This window comes from Argopecten irradians, chromosome 13 (assembly GCF_041381155.1).
Source record: "Argopecten irradians isolate NY chromosome 13, Ai_NY, whole genome shotgun sequence".
NCBI lineage: Eukaryota > Metazoa > Mollusca > Bivalvia > Pectinida > Pectinidae > Argopecten > Argopecten irradians.
In genome coordinates, this window is record NC_091146.1 from 35,623,730 (window position 1) to 35,650,484 (window position 26,755).

The following is a 26,755-nucleotide window of genomic DNA, read 5'->3' on the forward strand; positions in this document are numbered from 1 at the left end:
ATTAAAATATCAAAATTCAAATTTTGTTGTTTTTTAGTTTCTACACAAGGAATATTTCATGGTTTACTGTAGTAAGTCTCCAGGAATAAGTTTTGTTATAAAAAACAAAATTGAAATCTATGATAAAACATGTTTATATGATAAATTAACTGTTTACAAACTTAAATCTCCAATATGAACATGCAAATTTAGCCTTATGCTTTATGGGCCCTGGTTACCTACATTTTAATTTGGGGTAGTGGTATTAAGATTATGCGTTCTGGACAAATAATGCTGTTATAGTTACAAAGTCAGTAAATTGACATATTTTAATTTCTGAATCAAGATTATAAGATCATAGATGTGTGAGATATTGTCAATCGACATATTTGTTATCTCATGCTATTAAAAGTTACCAGACGCTCTGATGAACAATTGGATTTGATGTGAAAAAAGTCTCCCTCATTTGAACAGTTCTACTAATGTAATTACAGTGATCAAAAATTTGAAAATCAAAATGGTCCTGTCAGTAAGAAAAAAGAAATTTGTAGCAGTATGCAATTTGAATAGAGAAATCAATTTATCTCCCTTTAATGATGTAGGGGACATAACTCTGATGCTGAGCTGTCCTAGAGTTGTCTATCTTGATTTCATCGTGGAAATTACCGTAGTCCTGAGTCCTGTGCCTAATCCATCATCACTGCACCACTATACAATTAGACTTCATAACAATGTCATAGAATTGTTAAAAATGCTATTTTAAATGTAAAGCTGGTATCTGATCAGTTTGTCATGATACTTAATTCCAAAATTTGACAAGAAATTTACCAGTGTACATAAACAACCTGATATTAGAAATGTTCTTGTCAAAGTCAACATTCTAATTTTAAAAAAATGTGCTTTTCCCCCAAAAATTAATTGTAATGCAAAGTTGACAAATCTTGTGAATGAATGGATAGATGAGTGATTAATATCTGTCTTCTCCCCTTCTTGGGCCCCTTGCAAGTGTGTCACACAGGTGTTTGAAGGAATGCTGAATAAGACCTGCATGTTTGGTGAAGCATGTACCGACTGTTCATGTTCAGCCAGGTGCACTTGGTGTCCCCCTTCTGCAAATAGGGGGCCCCCAAGGGGGGTATTCAAAATGTTCATAAATAATTGGTTCGCGAATAGAACAATAACTTCATACATTAAATGTTATTTGTTGTTTTATGTTCGTATAGTTCTACAGTAAACCCTAAAGCAGAGAATATTTCAACACAACAAAATTTCACTTTATACAGTATTTAATTTCTTTAAGAAAATTTTGTAAACAAATGAAGTTAAATCCTTTTAGGAAAAGGACTTAAACACTGTGATATGTCATGACTTTAGGAAAATTGAGACCAGTTTGTTCTGAATTCAAAATTAGAGGAAGTTTTTGTGTGTTAGTCCCCACCTGTCAAACTTTCAATAAAATATGTCAGTGTTATCACTTCTGCTGTGATTTAATAGGCAGACAGTTTTAATATATACATTTTAACCGTCTGATTAAGCTAAAATATGCTTAAAACAATCCACACACGGGGACAAAACTTGTGGTTCATGTTTTAATGAAGTGAGGGAGTGTGTCAGAAGCGGGAGTTATTTTAAGATGGAATATATTAATCACCAGTTGCGCCGTTTATTTTTGAGGTGTTTGTCCTTTTGATGAAGTTTTTAATTACCAGTTTTTAGCCCACCATCGTCAGATGGTGGGCTATTCAAATCGCTTTTTGTCCGTGGTCCGTCGTCCGTCCTTCCGTCCGTCCGTCCTTCCGTCCGTTAACATTTCTTGTTACCGCTATTTCTCAGAAAGTACTGAAGGGATCTTTCTCAAATTTCATATGTAGGTTCCCCTAGGGCCCTAGTTGTGCATATTGCATTTTAGGACCGATCGGTTAACAAGATGGCCGCCAGGCCGCCATCTTGGATTTTGATAGTTAAAGTTTGTTACCGTTATTTCTCAGAAAGTACTGAAGGGATCACTCTCAAATTTCACATGTAGGTTCCCCTAGGGCCCTAGTTGTGCATATTGCATTTTAGGACCGATCGGTTAACAAGATGGCCGCCAGGCCGCCATCTTGGATTTTGATAGTTAAAGTTTGTTACCGCTATTTCTCAGAAAGTATTGAAGGGATCTCTCTCAAATTTCACATGTAGGTTCCCCTAGGGCCCTAGTTGTGCATATTGCATTTTAGGACCGATCGGTTAACAAGATGGCCGCCAGGCCGCCATCTTGGATTTTGATTGTTAAAGATTGTTACCGCTATTTCTCAGAAAGTACTGAAGGGATCTCTCTCAAATTTCACATGTAGGTTCCCCTAGGGACCTAGTTGTGCATATTGCATTTTAGGACCAATCGGTTGACAAGATGGCCGCCAGGCCGCCATCTTGGATTTTGATAGTTAAAGTTTGTTACCGCTATTTCTCAGAAAGTACTGAAGGGATCTCTCTCAAATTTCACATGTAGGTTCCCCTAGGGCCCTAGTTGTGCATATTGCATTTTAGGACCGATCGGTTAACAAAATGGCCGCCAGGCCGCCATCTTGGATTTTGATTGTTAAAGTTTGTTACCGCTATTTCTCAGAAAGTACTGAAGGGATCTCTCCCAAATTTCACATGTAGGTTCCCCTAGGGCCCTTGTTGTGCATATTTAATTTTGGGACCGATCGGTCAACAACTGAAGGGATATGTCTCAAATTTCATGTGCAGGTTCCCTTAGGTCCCTAATTACATTTTGGGTCCGAACGGTCAACAAGATGGCCGACAGGCCACCATTTTGAATTTTGATAATTGAAGTTTGTTACCGCTATTTCTCAGAAAGTACTGAAGTGATCTGTCTCAAATTTTATATGTAGGTACTCCTAGGACCTGCATATTGCATATTGTGACTGATCGGTCAACATCTTTGATTTTGATTATTGAAGTTTGTCAGTGTTGTATATCTCAGAAAGTACTGAAAGGATCTTTCTCAAATTTCATATGTAGTAATATGTAGTAAAAAGTTGAAAAGCAGAGAAAAGATCCGTCTTTCTATTGTCAGACATAGATCATTCTTTGGTGGGCGCCAAGATCCCTCTGGGATCTCTTGTTCAGTTTGCAGTTGAAAAACACGACACATTCACACAAGTAATTTATTGTTTCCCCCAAAGTTGACAACAATTTGAACCTTTTCAAAAGGGGAAAGAACTCTTCATAAAACACTATTAACAAGGGCACAGAACTCTTCTAAATAGCACTATGAACAAGGGGACATAACTCTTTTGACATAATGATTAAATCATCAAATTAGAACCAGCACTACACCAAACTTGAATTTGTAATCCTCTGTTCTGTTACTGCCTACCACCCTTCCTCACCCTTGAATTTCGTAATAGACTGTTCCAGTCTTAGAATTGGAACAGTTCAAAAGTGTCTTCATGGATGAATGTGACCCCCTTCCCTACATATTTCAAATAATGATTTTATCTCCTTTAAAATTTCAAAATGAGGAAGGAATTATCTCCCTTTTTCCCCTATTTCTCCTAGGGATTTTATCTCTGTGGTCTCCCTCTTTCCTACCCCCTTTTATGGAGCTAAAGTTTAAAGTTTGAAGTGATATGTTGAAGACATCCATAGGCCACCTGGCTAAGTGGTATTACATGGAAAAAATGAGGCTCAAAATGGGAGGTCCACACATAATTCGTTTCCTACAGTAAAGGTGCATACACTGCTACCTCATTGATTTCATTTCCAGATATTGTGTGACACCTGTCTGAAAGTAAATCATTCTAGTTGTGTAAATAATATGGAAATTCCTGTATTGGAATCTTATATTAAGTTTACAAGACTCTTGAGTCTCTGTGGGTCTAGAGTAAAATTGACAGAAGTTAGGAATTTTAGCTCCAAAAAACAAGTATGCTTGTGTTTGACCTTTACATGGAGTATTCAGAATATCCATTTGATTCCTTTGTTATTGTTAAATGTATTTGGTTATTTTCAACTTGTTCAAATAAGATTGGTCAACATTGTGTAGCCTAAATTTTAAAACTTGGCTCAGAAATAGTGTTAACCTAAATCTAAGTTTGAACTTTATAAAAAATGTGTCAGTGAGTTGCTCTCTAGTGTCTCCAGCAAGTGACTCGCTAGTGTCTGCAGTAAGTGACTCCACTGGGTGATTTACTAGATTCTCCAGTGATGGACTCATTAGTGTCTCCAGCAAGTGACTCGCTAGTGTCTGCAGTAAGTGACTCCACTGGGTGATTTACTAGATTCTCCAGTGATGGACTCATTAGTGTCTCAAGCAAGTGGCTTGCTAGTGTCTCCAGTGAGAGACTCACTAGCCTATATAAAGACAATATAATGACAAAATAATTCAGACAAAACATCAGTCTACAACCTCCTCCATAATATTACAACTTTGTGTACAGATGTGGGGCCATTCTTCCATTCACCAAGTCTACACCTGTCTACAGGGTTCTGCCAGCTTCCCATCTGTGAGGCCCTGTGCTATGTACGACTTGCAACTCTGCTCAAACTCTACATCTGCCTTCCAGCATCTGTCTAGAGCTGTACCACATATATACAGATGTGTTTTACATCTGTGGGGCCCCCTCCCTGGGCTGGCCTACATTACACATGCTGAAGTAACACCTCACATCTATAAATATCCACCAGTCTGTACACCTCCACAGACAGTCACTGGCAGTACCACTCGAGGAAGGATAGGTCATGTCTACCAGTCTATAGTACAAAGTCATGTCTACTGTCCAAGGTCATGTCTACTAGTCTATAGTACAAGGTCATGTCTACTGTCCAGGGTCACGTCTACTAGTCTATAGTACAAAGTCATGTCTACTGTCCCAGGGTCTAGTCTATAGTACAAAGATCATGTCTACTGTCCAAGATCATGTCTACTGTCCAAGATCATGTCTACTAGTCTATAGTACAAAGTCATGTCTACTGTCCAGGGTCACGTCTACTAGTCTATAGTACAAGATCATGTCTACTAGTCTATAGTACAAAGTCATGTCTACTGTCCAGGGTCACGTCTACTAGTCTATATAGTACAAAGTCATGTCTACTGTCCAAGGTCATGTCTACTAGTCTATAATTACAAGGTCATGTCTACTGTCCAGGGTCATGTCTACTAGTCTATAGTACAAAGGTCATGTCTACTGTCCAGGGTCACGTCTACTAGTCTATAGTACAAAGTCATGTCTACTGTCCAGGGTCACGTCTACTAGTCTATAGTACAAAGTCATGTCTACTGTCCAGGGTCATGTCTACTAGTCTATAGTACAAGGTCATGTCTACTGTCCAGGGTCATGTCTACTAGTCTATAGTACAAAGTCATGTCTACTGTCCAGGGTCATGTCTACTAGTCTATAGTACAAAGTCATGTCTACTGTCCAGGGTCACGTCTACTAGTCTATAGTACAAGGTCATGTCTACTGTCCAGGGTCATGTCTACTAGTCTATAGTACAAAGTCATGTCTACTGTCCAGGGTCACGTCTACTAGTCTATAAGTACATGGGTACAGGGTCATTGGTATTGGCCAAGGTCTTTGCACTAAGCAGCAGCTCTTCCAAGGAAGGTGACATTTCAGACCAATATCAGGGGCTGTTCCATGATTTCTGACTGTTCCATGATTTTAGTTCCACATTGGGTGAGACATTTCAGACCAATGTCAGGGGCTGTTCCATGATTTCAGTTCAACATTGGGCGAGACATTTCAGACAAATCTCAATGACTGTTCTATGATTTTAGTTCCACATTGGGTGAGACATTTCAGACCATTGTCAGGGGCTATTCCATGATTTCAGTTCCACATTGGTGAGACATTTCAGACAAATCTCAATGACTGTTCCATGATTTTAGTTCCACATTGGGTGAGACATTTCAGACCATTGTCAGGGGCTATTCCATGATTTCAGTTCCACATTGGTGAGACATTTCAGACAAATCTCCATGACTGTTCCATGATTTTAGTTCCACATTGAGTGAGACATTTCAGACAAATCTCAATGACTGTTCCATGATTTTAGTTCCACATTGGGTAAGACATTTCAGGCCAATGTTAGGGACTGTTCCATGATTTCACTCAATATTGGGGAGACATTTCAGATACATGTCAGGGGCTATTCCATGATTTTAGTTCCACATTGGGTGAGACATTTCAGACCAATGTCAGGGGCTGTTCCATGATTTCAGTTCCACATTGGGTGAGACATTTCAGACCAATGTCAGGGACTGTTCCATGATTTCACTTCAACATTGGGGAGACATTTCAGATACATGTCAGGGGCTATTCCATGATTTTAGTTCCACATTGGGTGAGACATTTCAGACCAATGTCAGAGGCTGTTCAATGATTTCAGTTCCACATTGGGTGAGACATTTCAGATCAATGTCAGGGGCTGTTCCATGATTTCAGTTCCACATTGGGTGAGACATTTCAGATCACTGTCAGGGGCTGTTCCATGATTTCAGTTCCACTCCACATTGGTAATAAATGGAGGGGGGGGGGGGGGGTTGGAATCAAATGTTACAAAATCAGTGAATGTCACTACTACTGTTATAGACTGTCTGTTTTTAGAAATCGACTATCCTGTTTGATTTTCCTTAATGGGGCCTCTTCTTCATGAATGAAAAGCGAAATTTAAATACTCAATTCACCGAGTTGGGTCAGAGGTCAGGCTGTCTAAGTTCGGATGTCGTGTGTTGTTTAGGTCGAATTTCTTATCTACCTGTGGAGCTTACCTGTCAGTTTTTCACCTGGTGTATACAGGAGGTGAGAAGTGTGGTAGGGATTAGTCGGTATAGCCCGATATTGTGCTCCGTGTCGAGATGTCTAATACCAATAAACGTCCACTGTGTAGGATTGGCCTAGCTTTGTTCCAGACTTTTGGTTCAGCAGCATTTCAAGGCCTTTTATGACCACTTCATATAGGATGATATTTGCCCTATTCCCAGAATAAATGTCTATTATATATAATATAATTCACCCTACTTCATTCTAATTTAATACTATCCTATCTGAGCTTCATGTTAAACATTTATTGTATAGAGGCAACTAATTCTATTATTTTTATTGTAGCCCATTCATGTTTAAATTTTACCAGGGCTAATGTGTTGTTTTGTTTATAAACACTGTGGCTGATTTAGTTGTAAACATTGCCAGTTTTAGTTAGATCTAATGTCAACAATGCAAGTGGTGAAAAACATGTCAGGAAAGAGGAACATACTGTATTCCTTGTAATAAACACTAACGAGGGGGTATTATCTGGGGGGGGGGGGGGGCACCAGGGGGAGGGGGCAGGGGTATCTAGGGGGACACAAGGGGGAGGGGGCAGGGGTTTCTAGTGGGACACCAGGGGGAGGGGACAGGGGTATCTAGGGGGACACCAGGGGGAGGGGGCAGGGGTATCTAGGGGGCACCAGGGGGAGGGGGCAAGGTATCTAGGGGGGCATCAGGGGGAGGGGGCAGGGGTATCTAGGGGGACACCAAGGGGAGGGGGCAGGGGTATCTAGGGGAGCACCAGGGGGAGGGGGCAAGGTATCTAGGGGGGCATCAGGGGGAGGGGGCAGGGATATCTAGGGGGACACCAGGGGGAGGGGAGGAGAGGGGTATGTAGGGGGTGTTTGGGAACAAGGAAGGTGTATCTTGGGTGTGGGGAGAGGGTGGGGTACCGGGGGAGAGATCATCATGGGAGGGGAAGGGTATGTGGATGGGGGGGGAGGTATCTAAAGTAAGGGGCTCCTTAGAGAGTGGTATCAAGGGGGAGGGGGATTGACACATCTATAACTAGAGGGGTTTTAATTAAGGTGAATATGGTATCAAAAGAAATAAATTTTTATTGTTAACAAAAACACCGGAAAAGTTGGTTAGAGTTTTTGGTTTCTGTCACTGCAAACAAGAAATCACAATAGTGTTTTTGGACTTTGTAGGGGATGGCTGTTAACCATACAACAGGAAAATGAGGGATGGCGATAGGTCACGCTCACTAGATAATTTGACAACAAATTTGTGGTTGAGATGTACAAAATTTTAGAAATGTAATCGGGCATGAAGTTTTTACCTGAAAAAGTGAAAGGTGAAACAGACAGTGGTGAAATATCATGTTTGTAAGTTGTCGGGAATTTCTGGTGTCTATGATAGTAATTAGATACATGTTTGGGGTAAGTGTGATGGTGGTGGTAAGGGGGGGGGGGCGCAGGGGGTTACACTGGGGAAGTATATATTAGAACAATGACATAGAAATGGCTAGGGACTAATTAAATAAAGGGACTCAATGTTAAAAGGTAGTTAAAATGAAAAGTCAAATGAAATGCAAGCTCATTTTGATATTTTACAAAATTATATAAAGTCATTACAGAATAAAATAATAAAAATAAAATAAATGAACGTACAAAATCTGCAGTAATTTTATTGTTTTTAGCAAAATGGACTTGCACATTTTAGTATGGGACTCTCAAATATCAAACAGAATTGTATTGTCCAAGTCATAGCTAGAGGGAAAGACCTGACATGCTTTATTTTCATTGTCTCCTGTTTATTGAGAACCGTCAGATCTATACAGAGTAAGAAACATCAAGCTGTGAACAATTTTTTCATTGATATGTATTGGAAAAAGATTACATTAAAAAAAAGATTAACATAAAAAAACGTAAATTGGTGATAAGTGAGTTTTAATTTTAAAATTTCTATTGGTAAAAAGTGATTAAAATTCTCAGATCTTTGTTAGGAAAAAAGTGATTAAAATTCTCAGATTTTTGTTAGTAAAAAGTGAGTTAAATTCTCAGATTTCTGTTAGTAAAAAGTGAGTTAAATTCTCAGATTTCTGTTAGTAAAAAGTGAGTTAAATTCTCAGATTTCTGTTAGTAAAAAGTGAGTTAAATTCTCAGATTTCTGTTAGTAAAAAGTGAGTTATAGTCTCAGATTTCTGTTAGTAAAAAGTGAGTTAAATTCTCAGATTTCTGTTAGTAAAAAGTGAGTTATAGTCTCAGATTTCTGTTAGTAAAAAGTGAGTTATAGTCTCAGATTTTCTGTTAGTAAATTTCAATCTGTTAGTAAAAAGTGAGTTATAGTCTCAGATTTCTGTTAGTAAAAAGTGAGTTATAGTCTCAGATTTTTGTTAGTAAAAAGTGAGTTAAACAGGTGGGCATGCCATTGTTTAAAATCAAGAGGAAACAATCAGACTCTATTTCTCATAAGTTTTGAAAAAAAAAACCAACTAAAAAGACAGGATGATAAAGAGGACTGAATGACTGTGGATCGCCTCGTTTTGTGTAGAGATAATTAGTGTTTAAACTGGGCGATAACAGCAATGTATGAAACGGGTCATACATTGAAAAACTGGGCGATAACAGCAATGACAGGTATTGAAAAACTGGGCGATAACAGCAATGACAGGTATTGAAAAACTGGGCGATAACAGCAATGACAGGTATTGAAAAACTGGGCGATAACAGCAATGACAGGTATTGAAAAACTGGGCGATAACAGCAATGACAGGTATTGAAAAACTGGGCGATAACAGCAATGACAGGTATTGAAAAACTGGGCGATAACACTGGGCGATAACAGCAATGACAGGTATTGAAAAACTGGGCGATAACAGCAATGACAGGTATTGAAAAACTGGGCGATAACAGCAATGACAGGTATTGAAAAACTGGGCGATAACAGCAATGACAGGTATTGAAAAACTGGGCGATAACAGCAATGACAGGTATTGAAAAACAGCAATGACAGGTATTGAAAAACTGGGCGATAACAGCAATGACCGGTATTGAAACTATTGTGTTACAACAGAGTTTACTTGTGTAAAAAACATCATAAGCCGACAGAGATCTTGAACTGATATATCTGGTTGAACATGAGAACGACTAACAATTGAGTATTTACACACTGTCTAGTTGTCTATTGTCTGGTTTGTCAGTGTATATATTGGTAGTTATTGAAGGAGGTGACAAGTTTTAATGATATATGTGACCTGTAGTTCTCATAGAAAAACTATCGCCTTGGTATATGTACAGGCCTTGATCTAACTTGTGCTAGATTGGTTTAGGGCAAGTGGTAGAATTTTGGATATCTTATCCATTCAGCCACTTTGACCCAGATTTGGAGGGCTAGTGGTAGAATGTCAGACACCTTATCCATTCAGCCACTGTGACCCAGAGGTGGAGGGCTAGTGGTAGAATGTCAGACACCTTATCCATTCAGCCACTGTGACCCAGAGGTGGAGGGCTAGTGATAAGGTTGTCAGACACCTTATCCATTCAGCCACTGTGACCCAGAGGTGGAGGACTAGTGGTAGGATGTCAGACACCTTAACCACTCAGCCACTGTGACCCATAGATGGAGTGTGAGTGGTAGAATGTCAGACACCTTAACTACTCGGTATATGGCATTGTCATTACTGGTCATATATCTGTGATATCTGGTCCTGTATCTGTGATGTCTGATACTGTATTTGTGATATCTGGTCCTGTATATGTCATACCTGGTCCTGTATTTGTCATATCACGTCATGTATCTGTCATATATGGTCATGTATCTGTCATATCTGGTCCTGTATCTGTAATTTTTGGTCCTGTATCTGTTAAATTTGGTCCACTGTCTGTGATATCTGGTCCACTGTCTGCATATCTGGTCCTGAATCTCTGATATCTGGTGTTCTATCTGTCATAACTTGTCCTCTTGTCTGTGATATCTGGTCCTGAATCTGATATCTGGTGTTGTATCTGTCAAATCTTGTCTTTTACCTGTCATAACTAGTCCTCTATCTGTCATATCTGGTCCTGAATCTGTCATATCTGGTCCTGTAGTGGTTAGCTGTTATGTATGCTGGATACACATTTACACCAATTTGTCATATCTGGTGATTAGATATTAGACATGTGATGATGGCCCCATGCATCAGACGTCCGTTACGACGGCAGGCAAGGAGGCACAAGATTTGTTTAAGATTATTGGTTAATTGTGGCAGTGGTATCGCTAACTGTGCGACAGCCTTTAGCCTATTGATCTGTGGGCCTAACAGCCAAGTATGGTTAGCTTAACAACTTTACATTTGTATAAACTCTCATTCTGTTACACAACCAGTATATAACCCACTAGGCTTAAAACCTCAGGGGCATCAGGGGGGATAACTCTGAAGGTTTTCAGGGGAGATAACTGAGAAGCTGATGGTGTATGAGGGTATATTGGAAGCTGCCCTTTGAGAGTGGTAGTGTAGTTGTATGGTAGCAGACTAGCTTTCCCCCCAGGTCAATTACACTCACAGCTTCATAACATTGTCGCCAACAATACCACGCGCCATTGTGTGGCAAATTTTTCAATTTTTATCGCTGATTGTTTCTTGAGGAGTTTGGCGCTGTCGCTGCGTTAGGTGACCGCTACGCCGGGCTTTAGAGGCAAGATGTATGATTTCGTCTTCGATTAGCTGTCAGCAGCGATGGCCGTCGGGGAACGAGAGATGCAGTGACGATTTCTCGTCTCGGCTGTAAATGGCCTGGCAGTAATAGTTTTATGGTAACATTAGGGATGGCAGTGTCCAACATTTATCTTATATATAGATTGGGCTAAAACGAGTCCTCTCACCAATATTTCTACATGGCAAGGAATACACGTGGCTTTCATACTGGGTAATGAATGTCACGACCATGTCATTCTCCGTCTATGGTTGGCTTCTTCTGCCAGAATTTTGTTTTATAGGAAACACTAAGATTATAACATCAGTAACCTTGAAGGCTTAATGTTCATCAAGGTTTCAAATAATTAAGGTATATTTAGCTTATATTTCACCTTATAGGAAAATTTGAACTCTTTGATGCTAAAAGTGGAATAGTTCCAATACAGGGTTTTATAAAATCCTCCCCCCACCCCCTCACTCCAAAAAAAAAAATAAAATGTTTCTTTTTTCTTCAAAAATGCCTTTTATTTGAAATAAATTCAGCATTCATCAGTGAAAATTGGCCGTTGATCATATGTATTAGGATTAAGTTTTTTCTGATATCATCTGAGTATAGCCTACTTAACTGGGATTGTGTCTGAGGGCTTTTGTTATCGATAGTAGGATGAGTCTATAGATCTATTGATTTGGGGAGGGCAAACTCCAGCTACTTAAAAAAATCATTCCCCAATATCACTTTACCTAATATAACTGATCCTTGACATAAATTTTTAATCACTAACAGTTCATTATTGGACTTAAAACCATCTCCTAGAATTTCAAGATTTATTGGAATCTTTACCTCTATCACCCCCTAAAACACATTTAAACTCTTCTCATTCAAAGACTAGGGCAGTTCATTATGAAGTTACAGGGATGAAAGGTGAACTCTTCATCAGAAAAACAATGAAACTAACATTTTGGTACATCTTTTTTTGTTTTCATTTTTCTCAAAATAGACAAGGAATGTAGTCATTTTAACACTTTTGTTTTTTAATTTTTTCAGAGATGGACGAAGGAACGTGGTCGTCAACGAATCCACCAGGTGGCTCATTTGAAAACAGAGTAAGTAGATCGGATGTCCTATACCTAATTTACACAGATATTGACAGTTTAACGCTTACAAATGAAGACTGAAGAAGTTAGCTGTTATAAAGATAAATCCATGCAAATGAAAAAAAGAATTTAAAGAATCAAAGACGTCAAGAAATGAGTTTTTGTTTGCTGCAGTCATGTTCTCCATCTTTGAGTGTAAAAAAAAAAGAGAGAGATGGGCGACTTTGTATGTCAAATAAAAATTTTTTTACATCTTTGTTACATGTACACTGTACCAATATTTACTTGTTGTTTAAAGTATCTAAATATGGTGATTTGCTGAGCTTGGTACCTAATACAGACTAAAATGTCATTTTGTTCCTAAATTTTGAATTGTAGATTTGCCATCTTTAATATATTTTGTCTGTGTTTGTTTTAGATGTATGAGGGTCAAAACTTCAATGGTCAGCAGCATGGTCAGCAGCATGGTCAGCAGCAGGGAGAGAATGTGAATATGAGTTACCCAGATGTTAACGCATTACTGAGTAAGTGAACATTTGAATATGAGTTACTCAGATGATTTGAATATGAGTTACCCAGATGTTAACGCATTACTGAGTAAGTGAACATTTGAATATGAGTTAACCAGATGTTAACGCATTACTGAGTAAGTGAACAATTGAATATGAGTTACCCAGATGATAATGCATTACTGAGTAAGTGACCATTTGAATATGAGTTACCCAGATGATAATGCATTACTGAGTAAGTGAACATTTGAATATGAGTTACTCAGATGTTAACGCATTACTGAGTAAGTGAACATTTGAATATGAAATTACCCAGATGTTAATGCATTACTGAGTAAGTGACCAGAATTTGAATAAGAGTTACCCAGATGATAATGCATTACTGAGTAAGTGAACATTTGAATATGAGTTACCCAGATGTTAACGCATTACTGAGTAAGTGAACATTTGAATATGAGTTAACCAGATGATAATGCATTACTGAGTAAGTGAACATTTGAATATGAGTTAGCCAGATGTTAACTCATTGCTGAGTAAGTGACCATTTGAATATGAGTAACCCAGAAGTATTACAGAGTATTAAGTTTTAGAGTGAACATTTGAGTTACTGAGATGTAAGTTACAGAGCAAGTCCTTGTTTATTTACAGACAAAGAACCTGAGATCCCTTACAGAGCAGGTGGAGCAATGAATTCTTCACAGGTGAGACACATTTGACCTTTAACCTACTGGCTACACTAACCTTTGACCTGCAATAGTACTTTAGTCATTTTGTAGTTGATATCTTCAATATTGACCATTATGTTATAGTTGATTCTGCACTTTGACCTTTTCCAATCTTGTTAGGAATACTACATCTGATTGTAAGGGCCAGTAAAATCTCAAATATTGAACTTTGACCTCCATTATAACCTCTGAATTACATATTACACTGAACTTTGACCTTACCTAAAACAAGCAGGCATACTATTGTTGATATTGAAAACTGGTGATATTTTCTTTTAAAATAAAGTGTCACAAATTTAGGGAGACACTTTACATGTATGATTTCTATTTCAAAGTGAAAAAGGGATTCTGTGTTTGTATGACCCTTTCACAAAAGAGACATGCACATTCTCCATAACATATAAAAGATGCATGGAGAGAGGATTAATTGTGTACAAAAACTCTCATATGTGACAACAAATCCATTTAATGAGAAGACATCATCTCTACCCATCCAATGCATATGGAATGCTCCATTAAGTATTTCAGTCCATTGAATGGCCTATTCTATTAAACATGATAGGGATGGCAAGGGTTGTTGTGGGCTCAGGTGCAAGACACAGGAGCACCTTGTTAGCAGACTCATCTGTAGACTTCACACTACGGACACAGCAGGAATAATACCTCGTATGTTCTAAATGTGTACTTCAGGCCACGTCAGGTTACTTCATTTATATCAATATTTGGGAGTTATTTTCTGCCTTTGATAGCAATATTGGAGAGCTGTTATTTTCTAAAATATTATTTGGAAGTTGTTTTCTGCCTTCTATTTGAGAGTTGTTGTTTTCCTTTAAAAATATTTTAGGAGTTTTTAGTTTCTTCCTTTTGTAACAATATTTTGGGAGTTATTTTTTCTTCCCTTTGTAACAATATTTTTGAGTTTTTATTTTCTTCCCTTTGTAACAATATTTTGGGAGTTGTTATTTTTTCTTCCCTTTATAACAATATTTGGGAGTTGTTATTTTCTTCCCTTTGTAACATTATTTTAGGAGTTGTTATTTTCTTCCTTTTTTAACAATATTTTGGGAGTTGTTATTTTCTTCCTTTTTTAACAATATTTTGGGAGTTGTTATTTTCTTCCTTTTAATTTGTAACAATATTTTGGAGTTGTTATTTTCTTTCTTTTGTAACAATATTTTGGAGTTGTTATTTTCTTTCTTTTGTAACAATATTTTTGAGTTATTTTCTTCCCTTTGTAACAATATTTGGGAGTTGTTATTTTCTTCCTTTTGTAAAAATATTTGGAAGTTGTTATTTTCTTTTAATATCAAGTCAATAATTTTGGCTACATTGTTGAATTTTCTGTCAGGCCTTTAACATATGACATGACCTTTTGACCTTTATTTACATGACCCACATAATAGTTTGCTGTTTAACCTATTGACCTATGACCTTTTGATTTATATATGTATTCAGAATCTGTTAAGCATTACCTGTAGCAGTAGTTATTAAACAGGAATTAACATCTAATCTTGTGTAAGTGTTATATTGTCAGTATGATATCGCACAGATTTGTCAACAGCCATGTCAACTTGTCCTCCCTGTAATTTTATTATGGACTGTTCCAGCCATGTCAACTTGTCCTCCCTGTAATTTTATTATGGTCTGTTCCAGCCATGTCAACTTGTCCTCCCTGTAATTTTATTATGGACTGTTCCAGCCATGTCAACTTGTCCTCGATCCCTGTAATTCCGTTATGAACTGTTCCAGCCATGTCAACTTGTCCTCCCTGTAATTCCATTATGGACTGTTCCAGCCATGTCAACTTGTCCTCCCTGTAATTCCGTTATGGACTGTTCCAGCCATGTCAGCTTGTTCTCCCTGTAATTCCGTTATGGACTGTTCCAGCCATGTCAACTTGTCCTCCCTGTAATTCCGTTATGGACTTTGCCAGCCATGTCAACTTGTCCTCCCTGTAATTCCATTATGGACTGTTTCAAACTTGTTACCCACTGTAATTCTCTTATGAACTGTTCCATCCTTGTCAACTTGTTACCCACTGTAACCCATTATGAACTGTTCCCCCCTGTAACCCATTATGAACTGTACCCTCCTGTAATTCTATTATGAACTGTTTCATCCTTGTCAACTTGTTCCCCCAATCTTCGCTACTCAAGGCTTCTGATTACTTCCCCCCCCCCCTGTAATCCATTATGAACTGTCCCCCCCCCCCTTGAATTCTATTATGAACTATTCCCCCCTGTAATTCTATTATGAACTGTTCCAGTCTTTGGATAAGGCGATTTCATTATGTATCTATAGGTTATTTATGTATTTTACAGAGCATGATGGGTCCTAACGTACCGATGTCACCAAGTGCCATGTCGCCGAGCAAGTACCCATCCTATTACAACAAACGACCTGAAGGTCAGTAGCCAAATTCACATCCTCAAATACGAGAAATAACGCATTCCATAGCGGCAGGTTAAAGAACACAGTCATTGGTCCAGTCCAAATTGGAAATTTCTAATTCTAATGAAGTTTCTGTTACAAAACATGTTTTCTCCTGAAAATTTCCTTCCCAGTTTACATTTTCCCCCAATAGAAAGTGATAAGATTTAGTCCTAATTCAACTATAAAAAAGGTCCTGCAAATCAAAACTTGGTTTCCTCTTGAAATCAATCAATGGGAATCAAATTGATTCCTCACGATAACTTTGAGCGTCTACGTCTCAATATTTAACTTTTCTGGTGATGATTTATACACAGTTCTTTGTGATAGCCTTCTGAGCTTGTTGTAGTATGCAGATGGTTGGCATGTGGAAAAGGGGAAGTAACTGTTGTGGATTATTTGCTTGTTTTTGATTTGTTGTGATGGAATTTGCTGTTAACTTCAGAGAATTTAATATGAATTACCTACACCATATGCATCATTGACATTTGAATTTCTTTTCTTTGTTTAGCATTATTTGAAAATAATTTATGAAAATTAATTTTGATTGTTTAGATAATAATGTTGAATTTAAAAAAGATCTATATAGACCCACACATTACAACAATGTATTTGATGGAACGCCCCTTATTTCTATGTGAGGAATGCAAGTTCTAGGGTTTAGACTGTAATTCAGGGCCTTACTATTTCATTTTAGGTCGACGAGGTGCTCATGGACCAAAGTCCAGAAAGGTAAGAGATTATTGTAAACTTGTGATAACATTTGACTAAATTAACAGAAAGCTACTGCATGTTGGAGTTCTATGTCTTGTTCAGTAGGTCTTGCCTCCAAGATTAGTTTCTTGATATTTTTTTGTGTATATAAATATCTTGCATTAGGCTAAGATCTGGATGACTATTTATACAGTGCTAAAGCACTCCGCTAGCATTAGGCCAAAACCTGGATGACTAGTGGTAGAATTTTATTTAATAGTCCAAAGTTGGAGGGCTAGTGGTAGACTGTCAGATTCCTTAACCACTCAGCCACTGTTACCCAGAGGTCGGGGGCTAATGGAAGAATGTCTGACACCTTAACCACTCAGCCACTGTGACCTAGAGGTGGAGGGCTAATGATACAATGTCGGACATTTTAACCACTCAGCCACTGTGACTCAGAGGTGGAGGGCTAGTGATAGAATGTCAGACACCTTAACCACTCAGCCACTGTGACCTAGAGGTGGAGGGCTAATGATACAATGTCAGACACCTTAACCACTCAGCCAGTGTGACCCAGAAGTTGAGGGCTAGTGGTAGAATGTCAGACACTTTAACCACTCAGCCACTGTGGCCCAGACATGGAGGGCTAGTGGTAGAATGTCATACACCTTAACCATTAAGCCACAGTGACCAAGAGTTGAAAAATAGTGGTTCCGTGTCAGGAAACTAACCACTAAGCCACAGTAACACAGAATTGAATAGTAGGGGCTGAATGTCTGACCACTGGGCTACTCTGGCTGACTAGTTAAATGTCAAGACACCTTAATCACCTGGTCACAGATCCAAAATTGGAGGTCAAGGGCTAAGTAAAGGAGAATGTCCGAAAGCTGTCTATTCTTTGAAATAATGGATTGGACGAGGCCGTAGGCCGAGTCCAAATACTCTCAATAGATTTTGAAAGCTAACAATGCATGAGCAACCAGTCTGGAATGATATTGGACTGGTATAGGTAAAACTAGGATCAAAGTGTGTTCAATCAACCATGACAATTTTTGGACAGGTAAAGGTAACAAATGTTATATATAGTATTTGCATGAGTATTTCATGCAATGTCGCTCTGTGACTTGCAACTCTGGATGACTAGTTAAATGTCAAGACACCTTAATCACCTGGTCACAGATCCAAAGTTGGAGGTCAAGGGCTAATAATAGAATAGCCACTTTCCTACCTAACTCTTCTTCGTTCACAAGATGGAATCTTTTCTTTAAAATCTTGACTATTTATTGCTAACCCCACAAATTCAAGTCATGGATATGAATGTCTATATATTGCATGCTTCTTTTGTACAATTTTAACGTTTAGTCTACCAATGTAGTACTGCTGTGGGCTGGATGATAGAATACTTGCAGTCTAGTTTACAATTTACACTTTCATTTTGTAATGACTGTTGTGGCGGTGGTTCAGACTGAAGTGCCCCGACGCACAGAGTTGTGAATTTGGTGTCTTGTATCAATACACAAATAGTCATAATGTTGGTTCAGGTGGATCAGGGACTCGGCTGTACCTGTAGGCGTACCTTTTAACGAGGATAGGGCCAATTGCAGGTGTTCACGGTTGAGTGGGCCCAGCTGTTACCTTTACACACCTGTACACAGGTACACTAGTTCAGAGTCATTGTCCCGAACCAGCCACTGGAAACCTAACTGTTCACACGAGGGGCTCCCAGCGGGGGATATTACTGAAAACCCATCATTCATACTCAACTTTGGAACTACTTTTTTACAAAAACGAAAAAAATGAAAAAAAAAATAAAATTATAGAATGTCAAACTACTATGGTGAATAAAATTTTATTGTTTTGTTGAAGTGGATGTAAGAACCTACTGTCTAGGCAAGGAGAAGTTTGTTTACTACAGAAGTTTGGCAAAGTCACTAGATAAGGACGTACGAGGGCAACCCGGTCTGAATAAGTGCTCCCTTCGGTCAATCTATACATAAAATGTCAATATCCTAATGCCGAAGCCATGTTATAAAGTTTTATGGCTGTATCTCAGGAGGGACCTTGTTATATTTATATTTTACTTTAATTTGAAACTGGTTACTGTAAGATGATATAGAGTGGTTTATAGATAATGGGCAGACCAGTTAGGTTGGGATTCAGTCTACGCTTTCTGAACGTTTGTGGCATCAATACACTAAAAATGTTATTGTAGAATCCCCATTTTTTTCAGAATTTTTTAGAAGATGATAGTTCAAGTCCAGTTTTAATGAGAATACTATCCAATCTTAATTATTCTTCACTCTTTGAAATCTTGTTTTATATATTTCATACTTTTCTCACTATTGTATCAAATTTCAAGTATTCCTCGAGCTCCAATTTGTTATATTTTAGATTTTAAATATTTTAGTATCCAGGGTATTTTTGTATTAGTATAGAATTAAGGGAAAATTAAAAGGAACTTGAGATTTGGGAGGAAAGTGGTCAAATTAAGCTAATATCTGTACGGTGTAGATGTACATTGGAATCATCAATGATCAAATTTTGGCCACAGATAAGAGCTGTGCATCAATCACAAAACAGGAAATTCAAACACACCAAAATTTAACCACCCTATTTTGATACAAAAATGCCAAAATTTTCTGACGCCAAAATATCTCAATTTACCGTATAAATGTATTTTTTGTATGTTCCCCTGTGTAAAAGAGTCCTTAGATCCCTGGACAAACAGTCTTTATCTTGATTTATTTAAATGTTCCTTGTATTGGTGATAATTAGATACTCTGATTAGCACCTTTGTCATTATCTTTGTGTCCGCTATACACAATGTAGATTTCAGTTGTTATCTCGCGGTAATTTACTTAGAAGCTAGCTGATTGATTATTGTACATCTTTGTTGGTGGTCTCTGTAGGTCTGTGGAAGGAAAAGGGAGGTAACTCTGCCATGCCTATGTTAAAGATAAGACTGCATGGGCAAGTTATAGTTACACAAATATAACTGAATAAAAAAATAAATTGAGGTTGATTCTCAGAGAAGGTTTTTCAATGTTTGTTTGAAGAATTGGTCCATAATTCAAGTCTTGAATTACCTAGTGATTTAGATTACACTACAATGTATTTCTATATTAGAATAGAAGTCATAGGTTAATGGATGTTAAAGGGAAATTACTCTGTCGTGTTTGTATTTGGTTGATAAGACTATCACTTAATTTTATGGTAAAAAACAAAAAAATAATAATTTATTATTATTTACCATATTTGACCTATTAAGTGCCCAGGGCGTTAAAGGAATTTAACAAATGAAAAGGTGCTTAAAATTATTTCAAACCTGTACAGTTTTAATAGTTTTGGTCTTTATTTATGCCTGGGCAATTAAAATTGAGGCCTTAAAAAGTGATGGGGGGCGCTTATAGGGACATGGGTGCTTATTGGGTCGAATACGGTAAGTAAAATTATTTTAGTAACTGCTGCAAGCAGTACTGATTTTACTTGAAATTTCGCGATATTTCACTTTGCTATGATGGTTTTGACTATATTGGATTTCCTACTTTTGTTAAGATGCTCCACCGCCGACAGAGCATAAATGATATTCATCATTTGAACAATAATTGGCATTTAATCGTGTATATATACGCCTAATTAGCACAAAAAATAACATAAATAATTTAGTTCGCCTTTGGTGCATGCGCAATCATTACTTCATTCCATATAGGATATAGTGCCACGGAATTTTTTCGGGATGCAATTAATTTTTTTCATATTTTTAACTTGAAGTAAAATTAGAAGCTCAAACTTTTCAATGGTGGTAATGGTATAAAGTAAGTAACTTTTGTAACTGAAGAAAAATACTAAATCGTCTGTTCCTGTTTTTGATAGTGAAAAAATACCATTTGTCAGCGGTGGAGCATCTTTAATCTTCTCTTATGTAAGAAAGGCTCATTTTAAGCCACAATATTTTTTTTAAATATGAAATATTTCTTAACAAGAATTTTATAAAATATTGATTTACAGCTAGTGTTTTATACCAGGGCTATAAAATATCATATAAAGATAGAACGGTGTTAGCAATGCTCTGTGGAATCATTTCTTTGAGTTTGTGAATGTCAGAAATGAAAGGCGGAGAAATAAAGCAACATTTGCCGACCTTGATGAAGGACCTCGGTGGCTTCATCATTGTCGAACCACACCTGTGGATAAAGATGAAGTTGTACACTTATGTTATTTTATGGTAGGCTGAAATCCGGTCTTATCTTTTATTTTTCTCACTGAGTTTCTATACTAACATGGGTAACAATAGTAAGAAATATGTGAGGTCATTTTGTATGTTTAGATATAAAAACATTTGGATATCATGGGTGTAGTATAGATAGAATTAAAGAAATACATTACGGGTGAAATACCGGTTTATCACGTAATATATACTCAGCCACAATACAATACAACCTTGTTATGAAATGGTACCAACTTAAAATCTGTTCGATGAGAAGACTAATTCAGACATTTCCTATTTTTCCTTTTTATGTTACAATAAAGTATTGTGAAATGAAAAAAAAAAAAAAAAAAAAAAAAAACCACCCTGCTTTCTTGATAAAAAATTGAATGCCAATTTTAGAAACATGTTCAGTTATATATTGTAAAGGATGCAAACTGAGGGATTTTTGTTAAAAATATCGTAATTTCATGTTTGTGATAATTTATTTGCATTTTTGGTAAAATAATGTGAAAGCATGAAAGAAAACTGCCATTTCAAACAAGGATAAGAAGGATATGGATATTCTACCCTTGGGATCAGAAAACGTTTTAAAATCCTCAGCAAGGGTCCGGTATTACCTGGGATATTACTAAAAAAAAATAAAAAAAAAATTATGCTTTTACCCTCGGGTAGAATATGCTTATTTCTTTAGTATCTACATAGGGAAGAGTCTTATAAGAATAGCAATGATAATGTTTTAGTATTTTGGAAGTCTCCAGTATAGGAACAAAAGATTCGGGACAGATGGAAGATCAGGGAAATGGTTACTGGGTTTTAGTAAATTATAAATGCTGATGGTTACCATGTGTTTGTGTGTAGGGGATGTGTTGGTGATTAGAGCTGGCATATGTACCTCATCTACAGGGTGTTCATGGGGAGGGGTAGTAAAGGGGAGAGGGGGAAGGGAAAAAAGGGTGGTCAGGGGGGAGCGGTAAAAAAAAAATGTTCAGGGGGAGGGGTAAAAAAAAGAGGTGTTCAGGGGGGGGGGAAGAGGTAAAAAAGGTGTCAAAAAAAAGGGTGTTTAGGGGAGAGGGGTGTTCAGGGGGAGGGGGGTGTTCAGGGGGAGAGGGGGTGTTCAGGGGGAGGGGTGTTCAGGGGGAGGGTGTTCAGGGGGAGGGTGTTCAGGGGGGGGGGGGGGTGTTTCAGGGGGGAGGGTGTGTTCAGGGGAGAGGGTGGTGATCAGGGGAGAAGGGGTGTTCAGGGGACAGGGAGGTGTTCAGGGGAGAGGGAGGTGTTCAGGGGAGAGGGGTGTTCAGGGGGGAGAGGTAAACAAAGTATTTTCAGGGGTGAGGGGTAAAAAAGGGGTGTTCAGGGTGGGGAGGGGTTGTTGAAAGGTGTTTAGGGGGGAGGGGATAAAGGTTAAAAAGGATGTACAAAGTTTAGGGATATTTACTGTGAGGTATATTTATACGGTACAAAGTTTAGGGATATTTACTGTAAGGTATATTTATACTGTACACTAGGGATATTTACTGTGATGTATATTTATACTGTACAAAGTTTAGGGATATTTACTGTAAGGTATATTTATACTGTACAAAGTTTAGGGATATTTACTGTAAGGTATATTTATACTGTACAAAGTTTAGGGATATTTACTATGAGGTATATTTATACTGTACACTAGGGATATTTACTGTGATGTATATTTATACTGTACACAGTTTAGGGATATTTACTGTGAGGTATATTTATACTGTACACAGTTTAGGGATATTTACTGTGAGGTATATTTATACTGTACACAGTTTAGGGATATTTACTGTAAGGTATATTTATACTGTACACAGTTTAGGGATATTTACTGTGAGGTATATTTATACTGTACAAAGCTTAGGGATATTTACTGTGAGGTATATTTATACTGTACACTAGGGATATTTACTGTAAGTGAGGTATATTTATACTGTACAAAGTTTAGGAATATTTACTGTAAGTGAGGTATATTTATACTGTACAAAGTTTAGGAATATTTACTGTTTAGGGATATTTACTGTGAGGTATATTTATACTGTACACAGTTTAGGGATATTTACTGTGAGGTATATTTATACTGTACAGTTTAGGGATATTTACTGTGAGGTATATTTATACTGTACAAAGTTTAGGGATATTTACTGTGAGGTATATTTATACTGTACACAGTTTAGGGATATTTACTGTGAGGTATATTTATTCTGTACACAGTTTAGGGATATTTACTGTGAGGTATATTTATACTGTACACTAGGGGTATTTACTGTGAGGTATATTTATACTGTACAAAGTTTAGGGATATTTACTGTAAGTGAGGTATATTTATACTGTACAAAGTTTAGGAATATTTACTGTAAGTGAGGTATATTTATACTGTACACTAGGGATATTTACTGTGATGTATATTTATACTGTACAAAGTTTAGGGATATTTACTGTGTGAGGTATATTTATACTGTACACAGTTTAGGGATATTTAGGTATATTATATACTACTGTATTTACTGTGAGGTATATTTATACTGTACAAAGTTTAGGAATATTTACTGTAAGTGAGGTATATTTATACTGTACACTAGGGATATTTACTGTGATGTATATTTATACTGTACAAAGTTTAGGGATATTTACTGTAAGTGAGGTATATTTATACTGTACACAGTTTAGGGATATTTACTGTAAGTGAGGTGTATTTATAATGTACAAAGCTTAGGGATATTTACTGTGAGGTATATTTATACTGTACAAAGTTTTGGAATATTTACTCTAAATGAGGTATATTTATACTGTACAAAGTTTAGGGATATTTTCTGTAAGGTATATTTATACTGTACACAGTTTAAGGATATTTACTCTAAGTGAGGTACTGGTTGAGCTGATAGCCAGACCCTGCAGCTTTCACATCTGGTTATTATCACTACTGGAGCAGGCCTTGAGGTACTGTGGATCTAATTACCTGTTAGAGGAGTGGGGGTATGGGAAAGCCAGAGGAGGGGGGGGGGGGGGTATGGGAAACCCAGAGGGGGATCAGTCCACAATGACCCCCATACCTTGTCCTAAAACTGACAAGGTTGAGTTTGGTGAATGGGCTTACAGTGTTTTAAGATGAGGAATATCTATTTATAGACATTACTGACTAAAAGACAATGAGATTGTAATTTAATCCATTCCGACCTGCAGCTGAAATGTTCTATTGTATTTGTTATTTGTTATTTATCCATTCCGACCTGCAGCTGAAATGTTCTATTGTATTTGTTATTTATCCATTCCGACCTGCAGCTGAAATGTTCTATTGTATTTGTTATTTATCCATTCCGACCTGCAGCTGAAATGTTCTATTGTATTTGTTATTTATCCATTCCGACCTGCAGCTGAAATGTTCTATTGTATTTGTTATTTATCCATTCCGACCTGCAGCTGAAATGTTCTATTGTATTTGTTATTTATCCATTCCGACCTGCAGCTGAAATTACTATTTTAGTATTGTTATTATCCATCGATGCAGCTGAAATGTTCTATTGTATTTGTTATTTATCCATCCATTCCGACCTGCAGCTGAAATGTTCTATTGTATTTGTTATTTATCCATGTCAGACCTCCGCTGCAGCTGAAATGTTCTATTGTATTTGTTTTTTGTTATATTTATCCATTCCGACCTGCAGCTGAAATGTTCTATTGTATTTGTTATTTATCCATTCCGACCTGCAGCTGAAATGTTCTATTGTATTTGTTATTTATCCATGCCGACCTGCAGCTGAAATGTTCTATTGTATTTGTTATTTATCCATGCCGACCTGCAGCTGAAATGTTCTATTGTATTTGTTATTTATCCATGCCGACCTGCAGCTGAAATGTTCTATTGTATTTGTTATTTATCCATTCCGACCTGCAGCTGAAATGTTCTATTGTATTTGTTATTTATCCATTCCGACCTGCAGCTGAAATGTTCTATTGTATTTGTTATTTATCCATTGCCGACCTGCAGCTGAAATGTTCTATTGTATTTGTTATTTATCCATGCCGACCTGCAGCTGAAATGTTCTATTGTATTTGTTATTTATCCATTCCGACCTGCAGCTGAAATGTTCTATTGTATTTGTTATTTATCCATTCCGACCTGCAGCTGAAATGTTCTATTGTATTTGTTATTTATCCATTCCGACCTGCAGCTGAAATGTTCTATTGTATTTGTTATTTATCCATTCCGACTGCTGTATTTGTTATTTATCCATTCCGACCTGCAGCTGAAATGTTCTATTGTATTTGTTATTTATCCATTCCGACCTGCAGCTGAAATGTTCTATATCTACTATTGATAAGTCGAGATATCAAAACTTAAAATCACTTGTATTCAACCCAAGATGAAAAATTGACTTCTTTTATATTCCTGTGTCTCCTGAAAGTGAATTAATTACAATTGAAAGGAAAACTGTCTATGTAATTGTATGATCTTAGTAGACCTGGCTTTGATTCCTCGGAACAAAAGTTTTTCTCCTTCTTGATAATTAACCTTTATGAAAAATTATGATTTAAGTGGTTTCGAGAAATCTGAGTCTGAAGGCTTATTTTTGAAACATTTTTGATGCTAAGAAAATCTTTTATAGATTCCTGCACTTCCTTACTCTATAGTGGACTGGTGGATTTGTAATACCACATGTAGGGCTAGACTAATCACTCCCAGACCTGCTACATATCCTGGGCTATGTAAACAAAGGCTAGAACCTTACCCCCCTACAGGGTGTTGGTGGACAAACCCACTCCCCCTACAATGCTATAATGGGTCGGCCTGCCAAACCTGGCCATGTGGTTGTGTGCTGGGGAAGAGTTTGGCTGGCGGCCCAGATTGCCCTAACTTTTTGGAATTGTACATAAAAAAAGAGTGTTGGTTATCATAGAGAAGGTGCGATCTGGTTTGAATTGTTGAGAACGCGGGACCCGAGTGTTTTCTATCTTAACAGATCTGGGATATTACTATCATAGCATTACAACATTGGGAATAGCTTCAACACTTGGCTAAGTGTGTTATCCTGCTGACTGTGGATCAGAGAGTTGTTTTAATTGTTGATTCTACTGTGGATGGTTATTGTGGAAGACCAGTGTCGTGGTGGATCGTCTTGGTTTGTGTGGCAGTGTGGTAGCCATTAGCCTACATGTGTAGACTACTACACTGGAACGCATTCCCGTTGTCTCCTGTCTGATCATTGCCACCAGGTGGAGCCACCATGTTTTACTTCCCCAGGCCACTTCGCCCTGCACCCCAGTCTGTCTCACAGGTGCGTTTTATTGGGAGTTTGTAAACAATTACTGATATCTGTGTTCCCATTGATGAATTGATTATGTTGAAGCCTGTACCAGTGTTATACAGATAGTTACACTGTGTCATTAATTATAGGTGTAAATAGCATCTAAACACCTGTATATAATGAACACCTGTACATATAGACACCTATATATAGTGTACACCTGTACACACAGACACTTGTTAAGTTGTACTTAATGTACACCTGTACACAGACACCTGTATATAATGTACACCTGTACACAGACACCTGTATATAATGTATAATGAACACCTGTACATATAGACACCTATATATAGTGTACACCTGTACACACAGACACTTGTTAAGTTGTACTTAATGTACACCTGTACACAGACACCTGTATATAATGTA

At 37.5% G+C, this 26,755-nt stretch overlaps 1 protein-coding gene across 1 annotated transcript in view; it reads left to right on the forward strand.

Moving 5' to 3' along the window:
- The window catches only part of LOC138306792 (transcription factor 4-like), a 76,311-nt gene that overhangs the window by 14,957 nt on the left and 34,599 nt on the right, over nt 1-26,755 (forward strand). The window contains 5 exon segments of the mRNA XM_069247282.1: nt 12,446-12,504; nt 12,914-13,019; nt 13,653-13,705; nt 16,051-16,135; nt 16,857-16,891. Of these exon segments, the coding sequence (XP_069103383.1) occupies nt 12,446-12,504; nt 12,914-13,019; nt 13,653-13,705; nt 16,051-16,135; nt 16,857-16,891 (338 nt within the window).